Source organism: Falco rusticolus, chromosome 1, assembly GCF_015220075.1.
Source record: "Falco rusticolus isolate bFalRus1 chromosome 1, bFalRus1.pri, whole genome shotgun sequence".
In the NCBI taxonomy this organism is placed as follows: Eukaryota; Metazoa; Chordata; class Aves; order Falconiformes; family Falconidae; genus Falco; species Falco rusticolus.
In genome coordinates this window covers 122216165-122241276 of record NC_051187.1, presented here as the reverse complement: position 1 = coordinate 122241276, position 25112 = coordinate 122216165, and the positions used below count along the sequence as shown (strand labels likewise).

The 25112-nt window shown below is 35.9% G+C and overlaps 1 protein-coding gene and 1 long non-coding RNA gene across 3 annotated transcripts in view; one reads left to right on the top strand and one right to left on the bottom strand.

Moving 5' to 3' along the window:
• The window catches only part of LOC119152846, a 73736-nt gene that overhangs the window by 11985 nt on the left and 36639 nt on the right, over positions 1-25112 (top strand). The gene's annotated exons all lie outside the window — the stretch shown is intronic.
• Positions 17-25043, bottom strand: PDLIM3 (PDZ and LIM domain 3). 2 transcript variants are annotated; one of them, XM_037398559.1, is made up of 8 exons: positions 24782-25043; positions 18790-18941; positions 16832-16916; positions 10244-10311; positions 6748-7011; positions 3934-4061; positions 2702-2813; positions 17-1940 (listed from the first exon to the last, which is right to left on the bottom strand). In XM_037398559.1, the coding sequence occupies exons 1-8, from the start codon at positions 24872-24874 to the stop codon at positions 1751-1753; spliced, it is 1092 nt and encodes a 363-aa protein (XP_037254456.1). In that variant the 5' UTR covers positions 24875-25043; the 3' UTR covers positions 17-1750. The 2 variants fall into 2 exon arrangements, with proteins under 2 accessions (XP_037254456.1, XP_037254450.1); XM_037398553.1 differs by lacking the exons at positions 6748-7011; positions 10244-10311 and adding an exon at positions 10748-10935.

Sequence of the window (25112 nt, the reverse complement as noted above, 5' to 3'; positions counted from 1 at the left end):
TGTAGTAGATTTATTTTTACCTTCAGGTACTCCACAAAGAAATGAACATTAAGCAAATAATTTAAAACACCAATGACACTTCAGGTTTGTAAAAATAGACATTATGTGCACTTTCACTTTCAAAAGGATTTTCAGATTTATTTTATGGGTTTTATCAGTGGATAAATATAAATGCTACACAGCCTCCACGATACATGAGGAGCAGAATTATGTTTTGTGCCCTCAAAATAATTCAGGAACTAACCTTTAAAAGAGTGCAACACTTTTTTTATGTCCACTTTTGGGATGCAGACATAAACTATAAGTGCAGTGACTCAAACATTTTTTGAAACATTTACATTCCAAACTGATACTTTAAGACATTTTGAAAAGTCTTCAAATATGTGGACATTGTATTTCAAGCTTTTGGACTCATCTGAATTTTAAAAATAAATTTGAAGTATATACAGCTTATTATTTTGATTCCATGTTCTTCTCAGATTTTAAGTTTCTTATATTGTAGAATGGGAAAATATGTAAGATTGCTTGCCACTGAGTTGTTAATTTGTGCTAGCCTTGTAGACTTGATATAAAATTTTGTAGATTTTTCTACTTTAAAGCGGGTTCAAAATACCCCAATGAAACATTTATTAATTATGTTGATATTTTTTGAAAATACTAAGGTTTGGCTTGTCAGTTAGGTGTGTATATGTAGCTGGCACCTACCTGAAAGCAATGTAGCCCTTAAAAGTTTCAGAAATTGATTTTAAAACCGCATTCCTTCAGCCTTTTTTTCCCTTAGGCCTTCACCAGGCTTTTTACAGAAGATCTTTCATTTGCATATTTTAAGTTACATTTATTTTTAAAGTTTTCCAAGTTTTAATTTACCAGCAATAAAGTTATTATGATATTTTCCCATTGTTTCTCTTACGGAAATTGAAGGATGGACAAAACCCCAGTACCATTTTCTGCAGAAAAGTTTTAAAATTTACTTTCATTCTGAATTTGCAGTGAGTTCCTATTAGTGTAGGGGTTTTTTTTCCCAAAAACAATGTATGTGTGTGCATGCTTCAGAACAATTTGCTGCTAAGTGATGTGAAAGCTGATTTCATTGCAAATCATTAAAACAACATAGAACTTCTGTTTTGCTTCTTACTAAACAGTCTTTATTATACTAGCCATTTTAATGTATGACTTGATATTTATTCCTTATCACAGTTGCTGCATCAAAAGTTTAAGTCAATATAACCCCAAATTTAAAGCAAAGTAAGCAAAATCTATTTTTGACATACATTAATGGTAGTTGAATAATAGATGGTGGAAGCAGACATGAACCACTGTTTGTTTTGTACTATCCGTGTGAAATAGCTGCTTTTCTAATGATATGTCAAGTTTCTACATTTGTTAGGGCCCAGCCTGTAACACTTTGATGACTTGGGTGTTTGCACAGATAATGTTGTCTCGATTACAGCACCTATGTACATGTTGTAGTAACCATGTAACACCTCAGCTGTTACATTTTTTTTATTTCAGTACAGCTCTTTTAGCTGATACTTCGTTGAGTTATACCGGCAACTTCAAAGGCAATATTTTAATAGAATTTTACTGGTATAGGATGCTACTGCTGACTAATAGGGACTTCCACCTCCCTCAGAATCCCACAAGAAAAGGTTTACAAGCTGCTACTTCGGAATCAGGCAGAAGTCCTGACACTTCTAAGCTGTTAATGACTTTTTGTGTGCATGCATATATTTGTGTGTTAATGTTAAGACTAACATTTTGGGTAAACGGTAACTGCTTCATATCCCTCTGGTGGCCTCATGCGAGCTCGTGCATGAGCTTCACAGTATAGTTGGCCCTCCACAAAGAAGTAGCCTTTTTGTTTCAGGTTGAGATTGCAGTCAGAGCACACAAAACATTCGGGGTGCCGGTATTTATCACGTGCCTTCACCACTGTTCCTCTATATGGAAACAATTAAAAGAAAAAAACCCAATTAATTCATATGAATGTAAAGTGAGAAGAAACTACAATATGACAGAAAATTCATTCTAGGTATTTATCTTAAGGCTTTTAGATTGTTCATCTGGTGGTTTTGCCAACTACTACATAATTTAAGGTTGGAAGCTGAGTTTGAGTAAGTGACATAAAAAGCCATAGAGTTGATCTCATAGTTCAATAGTTCATCAGAAAACTAGAGCTTGAGGAAACATCTTACTTTGGTTACAACACAGAAAACACAGTCTAAGCTATCAAAGCGGTGACAAAATGAGTTTCAAAACCACATTTCTTTTTTTCACAGTGACTGTGTTCTCTGAGCTCATCATCATCTGTGTTCTTTGCTGAAGTTAGTGATGTCATTCGGATAGAAATCTGGTAGTTTTGAAATTGTCCCACAGAAGTTTCTGGGTACTTACATTGGGCTGGGAGAAAGATGTTTTACACTACAAAGAAACTTTTGAGATTTCACAGTCTGAGACAATGCAGCACAGGTAAATGCTGGTTTTGTTATGTATGTGTTAATAAGTGACTTGCAAAAGGTCCTGAGAATAATTTGTGATTTAGAACAATATATTTCTACATCTCTGTTCTCTAGAAACATTTTTCTACCAGTGCAAGTGGAGACCAAGACCACCACTTGGAAAGCATTCCTGTAGTCTGTGGTGGTGTTTGAGAACATGTGGTTGAACAAGACATTTCTAGAACCAAAAAGAGATAACTTACAGAATCCCATTCCCACACTTGTCACACAGTGGCACTTTCTGGACACCAGGCATGGCAGTAGGTATCTTTGTTACAGGTGCTTTCACGCTTCTTGTACCCACAGGGCGTCCGTCTGAGAACCAAAAAAATTCCATTATGTACAGACTAATATAAAAGCATCTGATGCAGTAAAATAGTTTTCCTGTAAATACACTTCTGGATGTGTTTACAGGCTTTCACTTATATCAACAAACAATGAAGTTTCTCTATACAAGTTTAGTGAGCTAGATTCCAGCTCTTTGGAATTGGGAAAAATATTGTGTAGCTGCAACCAAAATGTAAGTACAAAAATTATTATATATATAGTGCTCTCTGTGTCACAGATATCATCTGATTCTCTGATAGTAGGTCTTGGGTATAGAAGGAGAAGGAATAGGATTCGGCTTTAACATAGCAACATAACATAGTCAAGACCTATTGTTAGAAAGCTTCTTATTTATATAAATAACCATACAACAAATTCAGAAAGATTAGTAACATGAATCCCAAACTAGCAAAATACAAGAAAATGTCAAGCAAAATCCCACAATTTTATATATATATATATATACACACACAATTAGATGCATTTATCTCTTCTCTGGTAAATATTGAGACAGAAAAATTAAAATTTTAAATATTTATCTTTTAGGTTACTTTTGATTGTATTTTGTTCTTTACACTTACTGTAAATACAACAAACTTGCAGCCTTCAGTAATGCTATTTTGAAAACTTTTTCATTTGAAGGGAACATGACTGTAAATTATATTGTGGTCTTCAATTTTTATTTAGAATGAGGAGGGGATGGGTAAAACTTATTTTAGGAGTTGGTTTAAATTTCTCTTTTCCTGGATGTGGAAGGGAGCGTTTTCTTACTTGGTGTCATGAGTACATGCAGCTTGTCCCAGAAGTTCTCTCACATAAAACTTTCTGATATTCAGTTAAAGTCAGCTTTGTACATTAATGATCTAAAAATCTGAGAGGAGATTCTTAAAAATGTGATTAGCACCCCCATTTTATTCACACAGGAGATTGCTAGCTATACAATCAAGGTGGAAAAACGTTAGGAGGCTGGTGTACTATCTGTAAGATTAAGAATTGGGCTTTCAGAAATTCTTACAGCTCTGATCACACGTGTTTTCTCCTCAGATTCCCCCTTCCCACAAACATTTAAAAATGCTTTGAACAGGTAGAATATGTCATTATTAACCACCTTCTTCGGAGACTAAATTCTGGAGGACCTTAAAGGACCCAGACTGGCGAGGTTGACTGGGCTCCTCCTGGTTGGCATGCAGCATCTTGTACACGTCAGACTGAGGCACTGAGTTGGGAGCTGGGTCACTGTATTACAGGGAGGAAAAGCAGGTAAAGCAGTTTAATAAATGTAACTTCAAAGCAATAACTCTACCAGACATAGAATATGATTCAGGAAACTAACATAAATACTGTGTGTTTCTACTACTGAAAGACTTTCTTCCAGGTAGCATTGCTTTGTATAGCCTCTTCTTGATCTAAAAAGTGCTGAAAAAAAAAATATCTGTGCAATTGTTGAAACAAATAAATCTACAAACTCATGAAAGTATTTCCATAGTTACCGTTCTGGCTCTAACGGCATTTGGAAATAGGCCAGTACCTGTGTTTAACCTCAAAGCAGTTGCATTCCTGTAACCAGTTGCTGTATTGCCAGGTGTTCTTTGGTACAGTATCCAGAAGTTCTATTTTCACAGCAGCTGGCCTCAAAAGTGTTGTTAAAGTCACAGCTCATATCTTTACGTAGAGCCAGCCAAAACCTAAGCAAACAAATCTTTTGAGAGAGTATCATGATGTGAAGGTGTTCTTTGTTTTCTCTGTTGGCTCAATCACTAGTTAATATAGTGCTTATTTGGCTAAGATAATTGTTACTAATTTAACCTATGGAGATGACAAAAAAGAGTGAAGTAGGTATAGTACAGCAGGAAGCATTGTAAGGTGAACACTGCTGAATGGAAATTATATTTCTTAATTTAATTAGAATGGGACATGGCTTACTTTTTGTAACGCCAATTTTATCATAAAAATATCAATCATTGTCCAAACAACAGCTGATGGTTGAATTTCTGATGACCCAGGAGCTAAAGATTTTACTGAGAATATTTCATGGTGGTTTAAACTGTGCTGAATGTTTTAAATCGATCATGATAACTAACATCCTAAGTAGATGAGAGGAAGAGCAGATGACTATATGCACTGGCAGGAATTAGGCTGAATGTGTGGCATCTGTAAATTTCAAACTGCTGCTGGGGCTAATTGAAAAAGTCCAGAGTATACTTGGATGAAGTCTGTTACCTCACTGCTATATATATATATAGATGTCTAGGTTAAACTTCCTGTTACCATTGGTCTCCTACTGCCTGTTAAAACTTAGGTAAGTTTCCCCTGGAAATAAGCAACTAATTCCACAAGGAATTAGACTGGGTTTTGCTTTAAATGGTTTGATTTAGTTCCCAGGGTAGCATTTAAGCTGTCAAATGGCACAGTAAGAGTAGCAGCAGCTGGGCAGTGACCCCGGTTGCTTATGTTAATTGTTTGCATCTTCATCAATCAATAGATTTCTCTGAGCCATCATCTTTAAACTGGTGAATAAACTACCACTTTCTTCTCTTGTCATAAGTTTTTAATGAATAGAAGGAGCTTAGTTTTTCAGTTCTCACCAATGGCTAATCAAACCCTTGATTCTCTCCTCTCTACTGAAATATTCATAGATATCAGACAAGTGATAATACAATTCCATATAGAAGGCAAAAAACCAGACACAAAGGTGTAGATAATATTTTTAAATGCATACATAGTGGAAACCAATCCCACAACAAAAGAGACATTTCAAACCTGTGTAGAGAATCAGTTCTTGAACTGGGAATGCCACAGACATTTGTGAAATCTGATTACTCTGGGCTTAATTAATGGTTTCAGAATGAAGAAAACCCAAATCTTTCTTTTCTCTACTTGTGATTGAGTATAAATGTTAATGCAGTAGACTAACACTACTCTGCAAAGACTTCATGAACTAAGATTTTCTTTTCATCAGATAGGGTTAAACTAAATACTTCTATATGAATATGATTTTTATAGTTAGTAACAGTCCAATTGTGCAAGGTGCTGAAGAAAGCTCATTGGTGCTTATTTAAAATATTAGTAATTAGCTTTAGTTTACACCATACATATAATGAATTACATTAATTACACAAAAGTACTGTTGTGAAACAGAAAAGTAAGTTACTATTGTGCAAAAGTGAATATAAAGTAACGTGAACAATGATTTGTCCCTTGAAAAAAAATGGATAGTGTTTTAAAACTTTTTACTGGGTAATCATCATTGTTATCCAGATACGTAAGGTGCCTACCTGACTGTTAGTCATTGCAATGGATGGAATTCATTAATCAAAGATGGATTAATAAGCCTACAAAGTCGATTCCGGCTCTTTTTGGAAAAGAGCTAGTTGTACTGAACAAGTTAACCTGAATGAGAGTTAAATACCTAGAACACTGTAAACATCTGCAAGATTTCCTAAGCTTCATAACCTGAATTTCAACAGTTGGAATAAATTTATTATTAATAATATGTTATTAGATTAAGATGAATAAGTTATTAAATACTTGTTAAATAAATAATTATAATAGTTTTGAATTTTGGAGGGAATGAGAATCTTGATTTGGAGTGGTCAGTCAGCTAATAGTCCAGGTAGTATAATCAGTTTTTATTTATTAGTGACAAATACAAGATTCTTTCCTATGAAATATTTGTTAATTCTGAAATCTCCTTTAATACTTTTGGTTAAAAATAGTAAATTACTAATATTTTAACAAAAATATTGAATGACTTTGAATTACTTAGGTTTTTCCTAACCCTTTAACCAATTTTCATTAGAAACAGTGCGATATTATTAATGCTTTTGTATATTTATAAATATTAAAGATATTTTTCTACCTTTATATATATATCTTTATATATATATTTATATCTTTATATATATATATCTGCTCTAATTACCTTATTATGGGTGTTTCCCCCAAAGCTGTAGACACTTGGCCTTGCAGTGTTTCCATGATATTGTCATCTGAGTACAACTGCATAGGTGTGTTAAACTGAGCGTGCACGATCTTGACACCGGGAAGCTCCATTTCCAAGGGAATGTTAGGGGCCATCTTAGACACTGCTTTCAGCTCGCTAGGGCAGATAGAGCTAACCGTGCTAATTGAAGAGGGGGTACTGCGTCCACTGCCACAGTCAATCCCCGAAGGAGTGCTGCATCCACTGTGTTAATAGCCAGGTTACAGAAGAGTGTGCAATGCGTATCGGATTATAAAGAATAAAGACAAAAGTACAGGAATACGGTGATGTTAACAGGGCTGAAAAGCATAAATAGAACAGATACAGAGAAGCAGAAGTATAAAAAGCAGAGAATAGCGAAAGTATGTGTAGTCATTGAAAAGTATTTTCCTGTAAATATATCAACGCCAGTTATAAAGCAGTCCTTGAAATTCTGGCATGCATTTTCTTTAAAGACAGTAAAAATTCTTTGATAAATTGGATAATTCAGAACATAACATTACTTTACATTTTTAACTACCATTTACAAAAGGGTAGCTTACAAAAGTTATGTGAGTTGTCCATGTCGGTGACAGAATAAACACCTGCAGTACTGGAATCCGAGACACAACATTCCGGTACTGTACCTCACAACCATCTCGGTCCACAGTTGAAGAGACTACTATAAATTAGTGTAAAATGATGAATGCGAATTTTCCTAGATTTCCTTAAATCTTACAATAAGATATTAATCTTTTAAAATGAGTTTAACAATATATTTCATTTTTAAAATATTTGTTGAACATTTCAAAGAAGAAAAGATAGTAAAACAGCCAGGCTTACTTTTGCATTTCTAAATTACAGTGTTTCCAGTGGAAGGTAAAGTGGTCCTTCACAAGAACAATGGATATGTATTCAGAGAATTAATTTTACTACTTTTGAAGTAGATTTTACATATAATTTATATATAACAAAAAAGATGGACAGTTTTTTAGAAATACTGATGTTGCTTAGTGTCACTGAAGAAAGGCTCTGCACACTAATTTGACATCTCTTGAAAAGGATTAGTAAAATAGTGTGAACATTAAGCCCAGTCTTTTTCAGTGCCACTATTTTGAACACTTCAGTCTTTTCTCCGTAGCACCTCAGAGGCTTTCTTTGTTATGGGATTTCTTTGCTGTTGCTGTGTAACAGCACATAACCCAGGCTCTCCACAGTCACTGGTTACATTTATGTGATATTTGGAGCTATGAGATGATAAATGCTTAATCTCTTTCCTCCAACCTGCATGTCAGGGCAGTGGTTTGTTCTTTCCGAGCTGAATGGTTCTGTGTAAACCTGGGAGAATACTCCGTTTCCCAGTTTGATCATACAGTATTCTTTCTGCCCAGTAGCTACTCTTGGGTGGTGAAGGCAACCCAAAATTCTCCCTTTGATTCAGAGGGGAATTTGTGTAGGACCACTTTCTCAAAAAGGTAAAGGGAAATATATACTCCACCATCAAAGATATATCAAAACAAAGCTAATACCAGAAATAGTGGGCAAGCATTTAAAGCAAAAGTACAGTTTGCATCATCACCTAGCATGAGCCAGCCAAAAACTTCACACGGGGACAACTTACAAATTTACTGTCTTGACTTATTGAAGAATCAAGACCACATTTAGATCCTGCAGTAGAGTAAGTTTTGTCAGTGTTGATAGTGTTAGTAAGAGGAAAGTAGTAGGAAAAGGCTAGAAAAATCACAACTCTTGCTATGAGCAGCCAAAGTAATGTTAAAACAGAATATAAGTATCAATAAAATAGAATTATATATTAAATATATTTTCCAGTCAGTTTTGCCAAAACTGTTGCTAACATCCAATCTGTTAGCTCAAACCCTCAGTCCAGAATCAGCTCTTCTTTTAGTCAAAGTCCTATTTAGCCTCAGCTGCCTGTCCTAAAGGATATTTACAGTCAATCAAGGTGGCTGTTTTTCGATGTGTTTAGCATGGGACATCTATTGAGCCAAACTGATGAAAAAGTAGCAGACAAACAGTGTGACAGCCAAGGTTTTGTAGATGTAACTCCCTGCATCGGTCATTCTGCAGTTTGTAAACACAGACTTCTCCAGTGCTAGAATACCTGACAGCTAACTTGTATTGCTGCCAAGTTAATTTTCGCGGGTTTTTTCTCTACCTGAGTTGCTGGAAAATGACCGTTCACTCCAATATTTTCATGGAAAATATTGTGTAATTGAGGTTTCTGATTTAGGCACTTAGGTTCCTGATATACTCATTTGAATCTCTGTAAATCCGATTAGGTATCTGTAAATGGTACCTAGTGGCCCCAAAGTCAGTTTAGGTACCGTATGTAAGTGCTGCCTATGGTTAGAGGCCATGCATGTTTGCTAAGGACTGGTTTGTCACTTAACCTGTATCAGGATCAGACTGCAAAGAGAGATGGGCACTTTTCCTCCACTGCGGTGGTGTTCTACATTGATAGCTCTTGTTCACAGAAGGATGGGACTCTACCCATCTTCTACAGTCTCCTCTATCGCTCAGGTGGTTGAAAAATTTAACACATCTCACAAAACTGATAATCCACATGAGATTGTCCTTTGAACACATGAATTAATTATCCTGTTTTTTCTGGTGTAGTTTGCGAGACTTAAATTAGTATAATTGAAATGCAGTCATTTTAAACTTTTAGAATGAAATGCAGAACACTGAGTCCACTGGTAAAAACTGCTACTGCTAGCAAGGGTAAAGGGTAACATCACAACATATTGCATCACTCAAGTGCTTTTGAGCTTCTTTTGCGTTTAGCCACAGTTTGCATTGCTTTTCTCCCCCTCTATGTTTAATAATGTAATTAATAGTAAATGAAGCATTTCGTTCCCAGCTATGATAGAGGAATATTACACTAAAATGATGGATGTAAATATATAAGCTTTTCTACATTTTACAGCTTTACAAGTCTGTGGCATCAGATAGTTCTATTTTAGCTCTGCATTAAGTTGCCTTCTGAATAGAGGGCTGCTGAAAAGCAAACGTAAAATCTCTGAATGGCCTAGATGATAATTTTTATCACTAGCTATCTTTCATTTAGCAAGTTAACAGATTATATGTATTTCATTTGGCCAGAAGAATTGCAGAGTGCCATAGATTTATAAGTATACAATATCTGGTGCTACACTGTAAACTGAGTCAGGTTGACGAATACAGTTACTTCAGACTTTTTCCAATATAATTGAGATGGGAGAGTGGACCTGCTTTCTTTTGGAAACAGAAATTTGAATTTCAAGCCTGATCTCTGCAAGTAAACCGTTTCATATTTTATTTATTTTTAGTGTTAGCCTATATACTACTAGAAGTAAATTTCAAATGCATCAGTATGCTTTATTAATGTGAACGGTGAGTATCCATTAAAAAATAACACCATGCATCCAAATCCAGCACAGCACTCAGAGTTGATAACCTGCTTCGGCCTGAGACTATGAAAGGTTTGGGCCGAATATTATGCTTGTGTTCAAAGTAGTTCATATCCTGTAAAGAAAAGAGGGTTAAAATAACTTTCTTTGGCCTACAAATGCTTATTTCTAGTTAAAAATTATCTAAAGAAGTTTTAAAATTCTAACAGTGAATTAACCGTGTTTAGTTTGCACATTCCTGGTACTCAAAATACAATCGCTTTAGTGTTCAGAAACATTCAGAGTAAAGCGCAGTTATACGAGAAGAATGGTAGGTAGTGCTGCAGCCCAACATAGAAGGCAAATTTTAGCTACCTGTGGCGTTGCTACTATGGTGCTGAATGGATAATTTTCTGTTGGAAAAAATTGGCTTCATTTATCACCATTTTTTTGGATAATCAATAAACTCATTATCAGAAAAAACAGCAAGAGCTGGACTTTCCAATTGAAAACGGAACAGATAGTGATATACCACCAATGACCATGTATCATAAGTAAATGCAAGTACTCACTTTTGTGATGAGTTAGGAATGAGACCCCTCAGTTGTCCATGAAGCGCATCTTGAATATTGCCAGATGAATACAGCCCAATTGGAGAATTATAGGAGGAGCTCACTACCTGTCTTTTGTCATCAATATTTGCTGCTGCAACAAAAGGCTGGGCCCTTCTGTTGTGAGCTGTACCAATAGGCTTGAATTCCTGTACATGATAGGCAGACAAAATACACAAAGCTACAATGCACACCCAAGCTAGTAATGAGTAAATCTGACATCAGTATTGTTAATCTCTGCATTTTTTACTTTTGTGATTTTGTTAATTTTTAACTGGTGCAAGCATTTTTCCATGAATTTTCTGTATGTTACTTAAGCCATACACATTCAGAGACTATTATTTTCCTGCCTCAGGGCAAACAGAAGGCAGTCCACATTTGTAAATAGCGTGTAATTTAAAGAAGAAATGGGAGGGATGACTATTGTACTAACCTGTTGTATTGTCCTCTAGATTTTGCACTGTTTACATTCCTCTTTTAGAAACACTTCATGTAGTTAGCTTCATTGCTTTGCTTTAGGGCTTATCTCTGGCTTCTGCATTTTTGTTGCATAATGATAAAAGGGATTTGCAAATATGAAGCTTTTATTGTAAATGTCTTGCCTAGAAAACACGTAATTTTTAACACCTCTTTTAACTGAAATAGTCTTGAATGTCCATCAGTTAGAGGATATTCTTCTGAACTTGTTCCATACTTTGAAGCATATCTGTGCATCAAAACCTGTGACATTGTGTAATATAATGTGAAATCATCAAAAATAAGGAAAACCCAGAAATGGGTAAACTGGAAATTATTCTGCCTATGTTTGTTTATTTCTGGAATATGATTTTGTTCATTGTTGACCCAGGAAATTTCCTCCAGTTGTGGAAATCATAGGGGTAAAATCTGGAAACAAAATCTATGCTGACTTTTCAGATAATTTAAATGTTCTGTAGTGATTGTCTAGGGATGATAAAGACTGAAGAAAATTCACTTATTGGTATCGTGCATATTTAGTAAAGCCTCCTTTGAGTCTCTGTCAGCTCAGGTCATCCCTAATCCACAGAAGAAGAGACTTTGGAAAAAATAGTGTTGTCACTACTGAGGTTTTTTTTTTTTTTTTCCCTTTCTGTGCTAGTGGTGAAGAACATCTGCAGCTGTAGTCCATCACCTTGTCCTGATGTCCTGCAGTGCTATTTGGAGACAGTGCTGCAAGAGCACTTTAACTTCCATCAATATGGAATAAAAAGCTCTTGTTCCTAACAAATAGGTCTCTACAATCTGTATTGGTCTCTTTAGAGACTGGAACTTGGAATGTTAAGATAGCACAGGTCATTAATACTTCAATTGTTGTAGAAATCTTTGCGAGTTCTCTGATTTGGCTTTGGGTTTGAGTGTGGTTGGTGTACTAGGAACACATCTGCAATACTATAGACCATTTCTGTATTTATGATGCTATCCCGCTGTGTGATATGACCTATAGTCAGTCTAAGTTCTGATACTGCTGAATATTTACTTCAAATTGTTGAAGCTTGTAACTTAGGTACTGAAGATTTTGGCTTAATCGCTGTGTACAGTTTAGGCTGTCTGGTATTTGCCATCACATATTTTTAATGGTGACACAGTCAACATTTTCAGCTTTAAAATTACTCAGGTGCAATTGTGGTCTTTCATGTACATCTTGCAAGCTGTACAAACTAGTCTCCTTGTTCTGCAAAATAAAACTGTAAATTTTTGATGCAGAAATGCCTTTTTTAGATTACCTCAGCCTTCAGGAATGTTAGAAAAATTTCCAGTTTGAAAAAATCTATTACCAAACCCCGAAATAGATATTTGAATACTCAAATCCACAGAATAAATCAAGATAATAAGGGCAAGTTAGATAAGTATGGGCACATTTTTGACATATGTAGATTTTTATTCAGTTCTCAGAGCAGTATTTCCTTTCTCAGACAATATCAAATCTCTGTTCAAAGTTTTGGTGAATAATTTATATAAATTATGAAAACCTGAATGTGGGTTTGCCCTTTGTTTTCATTTGAAACAACAGTTTCAGAAATATATTTAGGAACAGACCTAAAGAAAAGTCATGGATATATGGAATATGCAACCATAAAATGCAAACAGTAAAAAGCAGTTTTATTAAATGAAAATATTTAGCAGCATGGCATTGTAAGAGGCTACTGAAAGCAAGAGTCAGATAAATAAGCACAAAGATTATATTTGCAATTCCTTGGTTCTGTCTTATAGAACTGGGTTGCAGTTAACAAAATGTATTAGTAAATGGAAATAATCTACTAGTGTTTAGAATCATGTCTGCTTAATGAAAGACATTAATGTCAATGTATTTAAAATTGATTTAAATCCATGTATGATACAAAACGAACAAAAACAACCATGAACATTGTAATTCCATCCTCTTTTTTTAATTTCTTGTTGACAAATGAACAGCACAGAAGACATGTGGCACCGTAATAGCATGTTTACAATATAACAGTTGTGAAACAAGTATTTGCAGTTAGTTAGACTTAAATTCCATTTTCTTTTTAACTTATCTGTTCATATAAAATGTCAGTGACAGAACATACAGCAGCAAAAATAGTCCAGCTCTTGTGTTTATTGGATCTCATTGAGTCTGAGAAAAGTCCTCCTTCAGTTCAAAAGCTAAATGAGAACTGGAGGCTGTTGATTCCTAATCAGGAACATTTGAGAATTACAGTATTTAATTTCTTAAATTTTTTCCAGATGACTGATGGCCTTTCTGCAGGGCTAACTACATTTTGCATTAATATAGGTATCAGGAATAGAATGAATGTAGCTCTCAAAATCTGTAGAAATGCTTCCAACATGGACCATATGATGGCATTCCTTGGGGATAATTGCTGACAGTATACAAATGTTTACGTGTTGGAGGTATCATGTGGCTAAAATCTTTATCTCTCAATGCTGTTATAGAAGAGGGGGTAAGTCCTCAAAACTAGACTGGCACAATTACATTGTTTCAAAACTTTATTATAAGTGGTAACAGACTATAAATAAACTTTTTAGAATAATGAATTGGGATTTTTTTTAGATCTTTATCCTTATCTATGTGTATAGTATATTTATACCTCCCAGGAATGTATAATGTCCTTCACGGCCAAAAGCCTGGTCTCACTGAACAAAATGTTCAAAGGCAAAGACAGAAGCAAAAAAGAAAAGCTCAAAGAAAAACAATTCAAGAAATTGTGGTAATTGAAAGAAAGTCATTTTAGATGATGTTAAAGGGATTGTAACAGAAAAAATTTACAGGCCATGGTATTTTTTTACATTGACAATGCAGCAGAAAGGATTTAAATTTTTTTCTTGTTATAATATACTATTATTATAATAATAATAATTAACAGTTTGCCATTTAGATTGTTTTATTTTCTCGTTCTAATTATATTCTTTGAGAAATTTAAGTTCTAAATTGCTTTTATACAGGATACAGTGTGACTCTATTAGTAATACTTCAGGTAGTCTAATAGTGTTTAGCTGTCATGCTATGGGTCGCTCCAGACTAACAACATTAGGTGGCTGGTTTTTATGTGGGAATGTGTAGCTTTCAGGAGTGGCTCTCAGTCAGCCACTTATTGCTGTAATAGTCATTGTAATAACAATTACTAGGATGGTTGCCTCAGTTTCCTCTTCCCAAAGGAAAAAAACAGTGGGAACTTCCATTGTGCTATGACAGTTGCCTACATCAATCTCCAAATGACTCTTTGAGGGTGCTCAGCCTAATGCAGAAGTTTGGTACAGTGTAAAGGTTCCTCGTTCCACAGCTACAAGTAGGCACAGTATTTATCAGTTTTCACATAACCATCTCCAAGAATCTGTAGAATAATGTTTGTTGATTAAAGTTAAAGTGAGCATTCTTTGCCCAAGTATTCGGCCAAATTTGTGAGCAATCTAAAATATGTTTTACTTTCATTTATAGCTCTCTGTTATTAGCTTGCAAATAGAAATTAGATTCTTACTGAGAAGATGATATGTTTTCATCTCTTATTGTTACTTAGTTGGCTTATAATGTACCTTAATGACTTTTGTCAGACTTTTTTAGTGAACTTTGAAATGCCTATCTGACAAGGGTGAAAAAAAATCTGACTACATTTATAATACATATGACTTTTAATTAATTTTAATTATTATATAAATGGAGGAAAAGCTTTTTATAGAACTCAGTGATTTCCCAGTTCTGCACACCAGTTAATGCATACAATACTTTTGGATAAACTGTTTTTACAGTTGAGGTAACTACAGTGCTTTTGGATTTTACTCCATTTCTATGGGCTTCATTGTCTTAATTTATAATTGGACTATTCAGCAAACTCTAATAGGATGCCAACATCACAGGTTATAGTTGTGCAACAATTTGTTATCTCAGGTTAAAGAAACTTTGATATTGTTCTGTTTTCACTACTAGTATACACACTGCTGGGTCTCATATGTTGTGACTAAATATGCAGTAAAACTTAATTTAAAATTTCAGCAATTGTAGATTTTTTTTTTTTTCCACAGGGAGATCAGTGGTGGATGTTCTTGCAGGGAAGAATTTAATCTAAAATATAAATCATCCCTAGAATGGTTTAGCATGTTTGTTTACAAGCATTGCTGCCTTTCTGAGGCCTGCTATTTATTGAATATACTCAGTACTCCTGATTTTCCTAGGAAGGGAAGACAGAGATATACTAAAATGAAGAGTTTGGCTATTTAATCTAGGAGAAACAGTTTTTCTGATTGCCCAATGAAGACTCTTTTCAATAGTCTGCCAAGTAGCACTTAGTAAAAACCTGTGATTTATTTTTAAGTAACTACCCTTTTTAGGAATGTAGCTTTCATGCAAAGGGATTACTCTCCAGTCATACATGCCTACATGGTTTTCTTTATAGCTTTTTTAGTGAATTTTTTCTGTTGCTATTTTACATGTATCCTAGCTATTCCACAACAATATGCATTTAAAATAGTTTTATTTCTTCACTGTACTATCTTCTACTGCTGAAGAGACTATGTTATTTCTGATGAAGTTTGCTGTATCACCTAATGCAAGTTTTTGGATTGGAATGTAGAAGAAAGAACTGGAACACTGAAATACCATAGTTATGTTTGGGGGTGTCGCCATGAAAACAGGATTGGTGGATTGCGTGGGATTTATTGAAATGGAATCTGCACTTACATTTTTTCTAGGTTAGCACAGAGTAAATACTTTGACATACTTGCTTTGATCCTGGCCTTCCAGGATCAGCAGAATGCTCTTCCCTCCCCCCTCTTGAGAGAACAGCAAATGTTCATGTAGGTTAAAGAGGAATGACAAAGGAATAAAGTACTAGTTGTAGACAGTAGTTAGCTAATTAGCTATTAACGATGCAGAGACTTCGGCTCATAGCTTTGCACAAGGGGCTGGGTGTGACTTTGAAAGGAGAGGAGGAGTTCAATTGATTGATTTGGCTTTGGTCATATACAAGGATCAAGACTTTGCTGGTCAGAAGTGTTGAATGGTTTACTTATTGATCAGTACATGGGAGTTTTACAAATTTGTAACTTCCAGGTCTGTGGTGTAGTATAAAAATGTATGGAAGTAAAGAGACCCAACATTAATGGATCTCTCTATTTAACTGACTGTTATATCAAAATTACTTTTGTGATGTGATGAGTGCATTGCTTTGATACTTGACATTTATTCCTGAATGAAGGACTTCCTTATATGATGAAGAATCTCTGTTGAAAAAGTTAAAGCAACTTAAACCATATCAGAATAAAAGGAAGTATTTTCTTTCTGTAATAAAACTATGGTGATATGTACAGTTTTAAAGGAAAATGAGAATGTGTTGTAACTTGTTAACATTTTGTTTCTGTTAATATCTGAAAAATCAAAACCATCCAGTCAGATAAAATGATATTCAGATCTATCAAAATTGTGGTTGTTTGTATTAGCTTAAACTGGCAGATAATGCATGAAGTGTTATTAAAAAAATTTTAATGCCCACAAGGGAGATAGAGTGTAAAAGGGTGAATAGAAATGGTTAGGTAACTTTTAACAATTCATACCTGTGGTTCAGCTTCCAAATTTATCTTGAAGGGATGTGCTTTACCATCTTCTGAAACTTGTGGGGACCACAATTTAGTTCCTGACCTAGAAAGAAAGAAAGGCAGGATTTAAATAACTTGAATTTGTATAGAGTTGTATACGTCCCTGTAAAATATAATGCAGCTTGAAAATTTGCACTTTGTTCTGTGCTTTTTAAATGTTTTGACATAAAAATACTTCAATGATATATACTGTGTACTGTATGTAAACAATATATAAAACTGTATTTACTTTTAAAGAAATTAAGTATGCTATGAACAATGGGAAGTTACTTGTTAGCAGTTACGAAAGGGGAATTAGTGCCTTTCTGACCTGAGCTGACCAAACATTTTACAGTTTTGTTTTTTGAATGGTTGATAGAATTAATGTTGGGTCCTTAGACTATTTTGCAGAAATAAGTGAATATATTAGTAATAATCCTAAACCACAACAACACAAATGTCTTTTTTTATGATAACAATATCCATGTAAAGCCTGCTTTTCGGTGTAGGAACAAAATCTAGGTATGCAGAGTATATGTGCAATTGTAAATAAGAAATTGCACAGATGATTCTTTCAAGTCATCTAGCCAGAGATAAATACTATGCAAATATCATAGAATAATAGAGTCATTTAGGTTGGAAAAGACCTTTGAGATCATGAAGTCCAGTTGTTAACCCAGGATTGCCAAGTCCATCACTAAACCATGTCCCTAAGGAGTGCATCTACAAGGTTTTTAAACACCTCCAGGGATCGTTCAGTTACAATTCTGTTTTCATTGACAAAGTGAAAGTTGGCAGCTAATTTTAAAATAGTGTAATGTTAAATATTAATCTAGTTGCTTGTTATATAAATACAAATATTTTGCATTTAAAACATATGCACATATTTCATAGGCGCAATTACACTTGTATGTTGAAAATTGCTTCCTGAGAGTTGCTAAATAGCATATAGCAATCTGTAATAGAACCTAGAACTAATGGTAGGAATTTTTAACTGTGGTGTGCGCTGTAGTAATTAGACAGTGCTCCTTTCAAATCCCACCCCATTCCCGTTCTGTATTTGGAAAGAAATTATTGTGATCAGCTGTAATAAAGTGCTGTGCCTCCCTGAGGGCCTCAGGTCAATCAGAGCTGCCTGATTCTTGGAGACAGCTGGAAGTGTGCTAGGTGATTCTGATTAAAGGCTGAGCAAGCTCAGTTAGGAGACGTGAAGATGTAGGTTGTTTCTCTTGCTGGCTTTAGCTGAGAGAAATCATAGCATCATTTAGATTGGAAAAGACCTTGAAGATCATTGTGTCCAACCCGTTAAATGAATGCAAAAAGATTCTGGACTCTTGCAGTTTAGGTAAGAGATGTTTTTTTTAGTTTTGTTTTGCTTTTAACATTGCTTTGAGAATCCTGTGGTTGGTTTAATACGTTGTGGCCAAAGAAGTCTTTAAACCTCCTGCTTTGTCACCCCTTATGAAAGTCTAACACGATGTTTCTTCCTTTGACTGGGAGGATATACTGGCAGCTTTGTGATTGGGAGCAGGAGGAACACCTGTGGCTAAGGGAGTGTTAGAGCAGAGTGGTAACTGAACAAGTGATGGCTAGCTGAGGGGTTTATTACTTCCCCAAAATATGAAGAACTGTTTGTTTACTGGCGGCAAACATAGGACTTGTGGAGTCAGCAGAGGCAGTGGGTGGTACAGCTCACAGTTCAACAAAAGTGGTGAGTAGCCTGAGGGAAGCTATTCTTCTTGTGCCCATGGAGACATGTTCTGGGGAGTCTTGTCTTATCTGGACTTGGTGAGGTAGGTCTGGGTGCCTGTAATCTTAAAGGTTTTGTGAAATTATCAAAAACTATTTTAAAGAGTTACACTATATAATAGTTGTACTGTCTAGCTGGTTGGTTGGGTAGTATCTTCTTTCAGTAGTATGTAGATGTGTACACATACCTTTCTATTTTCAAACTAAGCTGATGTGCAGCTGCTTTGATTCTCTCCTGGGCATCGTTATGTGTCATGTTCTCTGTGCTTAGACCATCAATAGCTACAATAACATCACCAGGGCACAAGTTGGCAGCTGAAGCCTTGCTTCCAGGTGTAATCTGAAAAAAAATTAATAAAAATTAAGCATCATACATACCTGAAAATTGATAGAGAAATAAACTTCACCATGCTGCCCTATTTCCTATTGTGTTAGGGAGGGAAAGGGCCTGTAAACAAGCATATGATTGCTTACAAAAATGAGTTCTTAATTTTGCCAGGCCCTCTTGCAGTTCTATTCTCAGATCACCATATAAATGTTTTACTCATCCTAACTTCAAATTAGATGGAAATTATCTTCATACTTCTGCATTAAATGGTTTTCACTCTGATTTCTGTAGTTACTGTAGCTTGTCTTTGAATCTTCTGTCTCAACTACCACTGTGTAATTTGCTAGGAAAAAAACCCCGAGTTAAGTTTTTCTCTTACAACTCCAGGCAATAGCAGAAGAATAGAACTGTTAAGAAATTGTGCTACTTAATGTTCATGTGCATGATATGCCATTGTCAGGATAATACAGAAAGCTACCTGAGGTCTTACAACATTTAAGGACAAATACAGCAGTTAGTGTGTTTTCTGCTAGCCTGGCCTCTCATGTTGTGTTGCTAAGTAATCAGTAATATGCTAATAATACTGAAATGACATTTTTCTCTTTACTGATGTCTGATCCAGACTGTGAACTCTTTAAAGTGCTTAGCTCTAAGTCCTGTTGCATTTGAGTATCAGTGGCCCTGATCCATCATGGTGATCTCTATGGTGCAATTCATACCTCACAGAAATGTACCACCGTCAGTGGCATTCATAGAAATAGCCCTAAGCTTATCTTTCTGTACTTACTCTGTTGATATTTGTCTACATCATAGTTAAAATAATTGAAATGCAACTTAATTCTGTTTTGAAATAAGTATTGTAGAGAGACCTTAGATGCTACTAAAGCTTGTTCTAGAATTCCAGGCCTTTATTTGCAAACAGGTGACTTCTCATATCACCATACCATTTAAGTAGATCTTTGGCCACTGTGTGGGATTTAGGTCCCTTAAGTGTGTATTGCTATTTTAGGTGACCGTTGATAACCAAGGTAGCAACATGAAATTGATGGATGTAGCACATAAGCTTCTGGAGTATGGTCCTTCTGGAACAGCAGAACAGAGGAAATGGCTTGTTTCATTCAAAATAACACTAGCTGCTTATTCTGAAGTTAATGAATTGCAGTGTGAAGGACAAAAATGTCGATGTAGTCTTGCTTACAAGAGCAGTTCTCTGATCTGTGCCGTATATGAGGTGAAAAAGCTATTGGAGAGAATTTTTCTCACCATGTTCTGCAACATCCAAAGCAAGTGTGGTCTCAATTATTAAAATTAATTAAGTGTTATGGAGGACTGGAAAGCATGCTATGGAAATGTTCTTCAATTCCAGTGTTCCCCAGTTTTCCAGCAGAGGAAGAGACTAAGCTGCCCAGTATAACTCCAGTATGTTCTGAACCCTATCTATGGTGAACCTGGCAGACTTGTTGCCTCTGAAGATGACGGTACTAACTGTCAGCATAAAGCCAAATAGAAATATTATTTTTAATATGTGTTACACTGTATCAGTATTGAAATAATGACAAAAATTAGCCAAATAGCATAATTTTCTCCTCTTTCCAGCTGTCCCTCTCTGTTAAGTGGGTCTGAATGCTCCAAGAACTTGCAGTTTGTTTTGTGGGCTTTTTCTGCATTCCAGCATGTAAACTTATTTTTGATTTCACTGGAACAAACTGCAATGCATGTGTTATTATCAAGTCAGGCAAACTTTCCAAATAGGTATTTGTGACCAGCTGGAAGCTGTTAGCCCCTCACACTCCAAAAGAATGGATTCGTGTACTGCGTGGTCAACAAACCGTTAAGGTGTCTGAATAATCTGTTTGAGTATGAATCAAGGAAGTTGCTCATAAACTCTAAGTCTGAAGACTCCAAAATTGTCTGTTTCTCAAACTTCAACAGCTCTGAGGGTAAATGAACTACACTGGCGCTGCTTGTATTATTGTGAAAAGACAGGGGTAGAGGTACAATCATGCTTGTCCCATTAACCTGGGATGGCTCTGACTTTGCTTAGCATGCTGTGGACACGTGTGCAACGAGAAATGGCAGCAGGATTCCTAGCGTCTGAGTGTGGGTGTTGATGCTCTAATATCCCAAATGGGCAAAACTAGCCATTCTTGGTTGCCTCTCAAAAGTAAGCTTGCTTGAATAAGTCTTTTACAGGTTACTCAGTAGATTATGCTTTCTACGTGTCACAACGGATCCTCTGCTGTGTCTGTGGCATACTGCAGCAATGTACGGAGATGGTGATCCTGCCTTATAAAGTAGCATATCTGTCTAGCGTGGTACGTTCCCCTGCAGCTGCGCTGCTAGTAGAGCCTAACCCACTGTGTCGCTGGTAATGCACAATCCACTGGATTGTTCTAGCATGCTGTCACCAGCTGTGACAGTGTGCTACTATATGGTTGAATGGGATTACCGGCGTTTGGAGGGAGGAAGGAGGGAGAGGGCCAGGAGTCTGTATTTCCTACTCCTTAGCTGAACTGATTATTGCCAGGCTTCTGGGATGTGTTGTTTGGGCCTTAACAACTTGATGGGGGTGCTGAGCTCTACTTGCCCAGGGCTTCTGCGGTACAGAGTTACCTGCCTTTGTATAATCCTTTCCCTCATCTGCTCTTCCTGGGTTTGATGGAAAGGGCTGGAGACTGGCTGCTAGGATGTGGTAGGAGGAATATGGCTGGGTGCCAGCTCTTCTCAACATTTCAGGGGGAAGTCTCGACTGTTGCTGATGGGGAAGGGGAACAAGCGAAAGTACTGCAGCCTACATTTTACAGGAAGGGACCAGTTTGCATGTTGCAAGATCACGCTGTATTGTGGGTATAATATTGATATTGTGGGTACCTCAGTAATGTAGGTGATACTGTTTCTTAAGGAACTTATTAGTGAAGCATTAAACGTGTATTGTTAACACTCAGAATCATATTATGACTGTAGTGTTTGTTGCTTGCTCATCCTGGCTTAATGAGGAAGATTCTACTGGTGCTTTGGGAAAATTTTTGCCTTGCTCTTCAGGACATGTCTGTATGGCAAAACTCCTGTATCCTAGGTATCTCAGATTTGGATAAATACAAATGTGAGCATTCAGATGTTGTCAGGGACTGGATAACTATTTAACTATGTGAAGGGCAACGTCTCCCATGAAACTCTGAAGAAAACCTCCCTGCATCTGTTAGTGGACTTGTGAAGCTCATCATGTTACATCTTCATAAATATTTCAGGCTCTGTGTTTTCTGAAGAGAGCTATGAATGCCTGCAGACAGGGTGGCTAAATATAAAATTGAGTTATTATAAATACTTGCATTGTGATCTGTAAAGGTTTATATTAGAATAGAATTTAAATCTACATTTGATAATATTTCACCATCCCCTCCAGCCTCTACAAGTTTGTTGTTCCTGTTACGCTTTGTTCACTATGACTTGCATTCTAGGATTGCATTCCTCTAAATGCCTAACCCAAAATATTATCTTCTGGACTGAATAAACTGAAATTATTCAGATCCATTAAGACTAGGATTTTGATCAGTTTCATTGATGTAATTTCCTTGCATCTATGTAAATTCCAACTACTTCAAGAAAAGTTTTCATTATTTCTAGTTAGCGTTGTTTCTGACCGTAATAGAATCTGAGTATCCTTATTTTTAGTCCCCTCCTATTCTTTTTACTCTCCCAGTGAACATGATCTGTGGTTTTTGCATTTGATTGAAACAGTCAAAACAACAGAACAATTTCTGGATAGGTTTCTTGATGACATCTGTTCTTTTGACAGGTAGTTAATGATCTCTTATGTTGTCTGTTTCTCTTGACAAGTCCTGGTAAAAGCTTTCTCTTGTTGAACAAGGACTATAAGCAATCAAACTTCACATCTTTCCCATTATTTTATTCAAAATGTGTTTAAAAATAATTTCTATTTATTGTTTTAATGGCAATTTTTTTTTTTTTTTGTCAGAACAGTTAAGCCAAATGTGAATGGGCTGTTCGTGATACCTTATAAGAAAGGAACACCTAGGCCCCCAGAAAAGGCAGATGGATCTTGCAAAATATTCACTACTTCTTAAGGGGTACTGCATGAATACTTCTTTAGGGATTCTTCTAAATGTGTGCTGCAGCAACAAAAATATTAATTTTAAACAAATCTACCATTAATATTCTTGAACTTGAGCTAAGCAAACATGTTATTTTTCTCTGTGTGTATTTTATTTTGTAGTTCTACTTGAAATGTGACTTTTGAGCATTTTTGTAATATGCTAGAAACCTATGACTTATGTCTTGTGAAGCATTTGGTAGGTATGAGTCAATTGCAAAATAATCTTTAGAAAGTTACATTTATAGTAACATCCTTTGTTATTGCAGTTTTAAACTTTGTTGCACTTAATCTAAACACAAAGAAAATACAAACCAGACACCGCTAAAATATTTTTCATTAGAGATAATGGAAACTATTTTTCTTTTGGAGGCCCATAAAAGGCAATGAAGGCCCAAAAACATCCAGAGATTTTTTTTTCCTTTTTTTATTCAATGTTTTTGTCTCCTGTTTCTTCAAAGGCTTTGCTATGTCCTATGAGTATTTTTTATGAACATGACATTAGCTACATACAGTCAAATAATAGCACTCTGGTTTACTTCTGTTTAAATAATTTTTTTTTTATGCTTATATAAATCTGGAATAAGTAATCAAATGAAAAGAATTTTTGCTGGTATAATATGTGAAAGGTTGGTCCTTAAACCTTCTACAGACTCTTGTTTAGAAGCATATTTACTGCAAGACATCACCAGCGGTATCCATCTTTCAAGGCTCTTGATGTTTATTTAATACCAGGCATAGTGTATATATTGAGTCATAGTGCAGGGCTTTGAAGAAAAAAAAAAAAAAAGCATTGGTGATCTGGAGGCTCATGGAACACACATGTGGTGTGTTTGAGGTTCTGAAAAGCAGCAAAAGTAAAAGGAGAACTAATTCTAGTCTGATGTGGATTGAACAAGATTTTCAAAATATGCAAATTATCAAAATGACATATCCTGTCTTTTGGGTAGATCTATGCCTGTAGGTGCAGGACAGCAGGCAGTGTTTTATATGCTCCATTCATTGAGTAACTGGTTTCTTAAATAAATTTCAATTATTACCTCAAAACCCATGAAATAATGAAGGCTCGGATTCCTGCTCTTCCTTAGAGGCTATGCTAAATTATGTTTCTAAATATGGCAGAAAACACCAAAGAATGATCTCCTTCACATTCAGAACTGGATAACTTTCTAATAATTCACAGATTTAGCATTCCTGAAAATGAAAACCTTTACATGTGTAAAAAAGGTGCTGTTGCCTTTGATGGCAATAATCAGAACTTGATTTAATTAAATGAGAGTCAGATCAGTCTTGTAAAGTTGGCGCGGAGTTTGCAAAGCACAAACTTCCAGACATGAGGACCTGCTGCCAAGCGGTCTTGTCCCCCCGTGATCGCAGAGGCCAGTTGTGAAAATGATAGAAGTAGGGTCTGGCCTTTAGTAGGCTCAAAACTGATTTTCTTATCTGAATGCCTGGGGTAATCACGCCGGAGTTTTTCTGCTGCCAAGGCACTTGAATTGAATTTTTTAAGGCATAAGTAGAAATGCAGTTAAAGTGTCAGACCAATAAAGCAGTCCCAGGAACATGTCACACAAAACTTGTAAGAACTGTTAGCATTCAGCTGGCTCTCCTCAGAACTAGCAACTACTTGCTAATCTGCTCACAGCTTCATCTGCATCTCTGAACACCAGAAAAGTAAAGGGCAAAACCCTGCAACAACTAATAAATGTGAAAATAGAAAGGAAATGGAAAGAGTACGTACCCTCGTTATGATTAAGGGTTGGTTAAAATCTATTCCTCCTGAAAGCCTGAATCCCCAGGGTGCTGGTCCTTGGAGAATAACGTTCTGTGGCATTGTAGATAGCTTTTTCTGGGTTGCTGTTCTTTTTTCCTTAGGTCTGTGTGAGCAGCAGAACCGTAGGGGGAAGGGTGCTGTCAGCAGAGCACCTGCCGCACAGGGCAGCTGACCTTGTATACCTCTTAGGAAGTTTTACTCATCCCACAGCTGCGGGTACTGTGCTTTATCCCTGCTCTTTGGGTGACGTCAGCCAGTCCCTCGACTTCTCCACCCACAGAGGGGAGTATCAAACTCG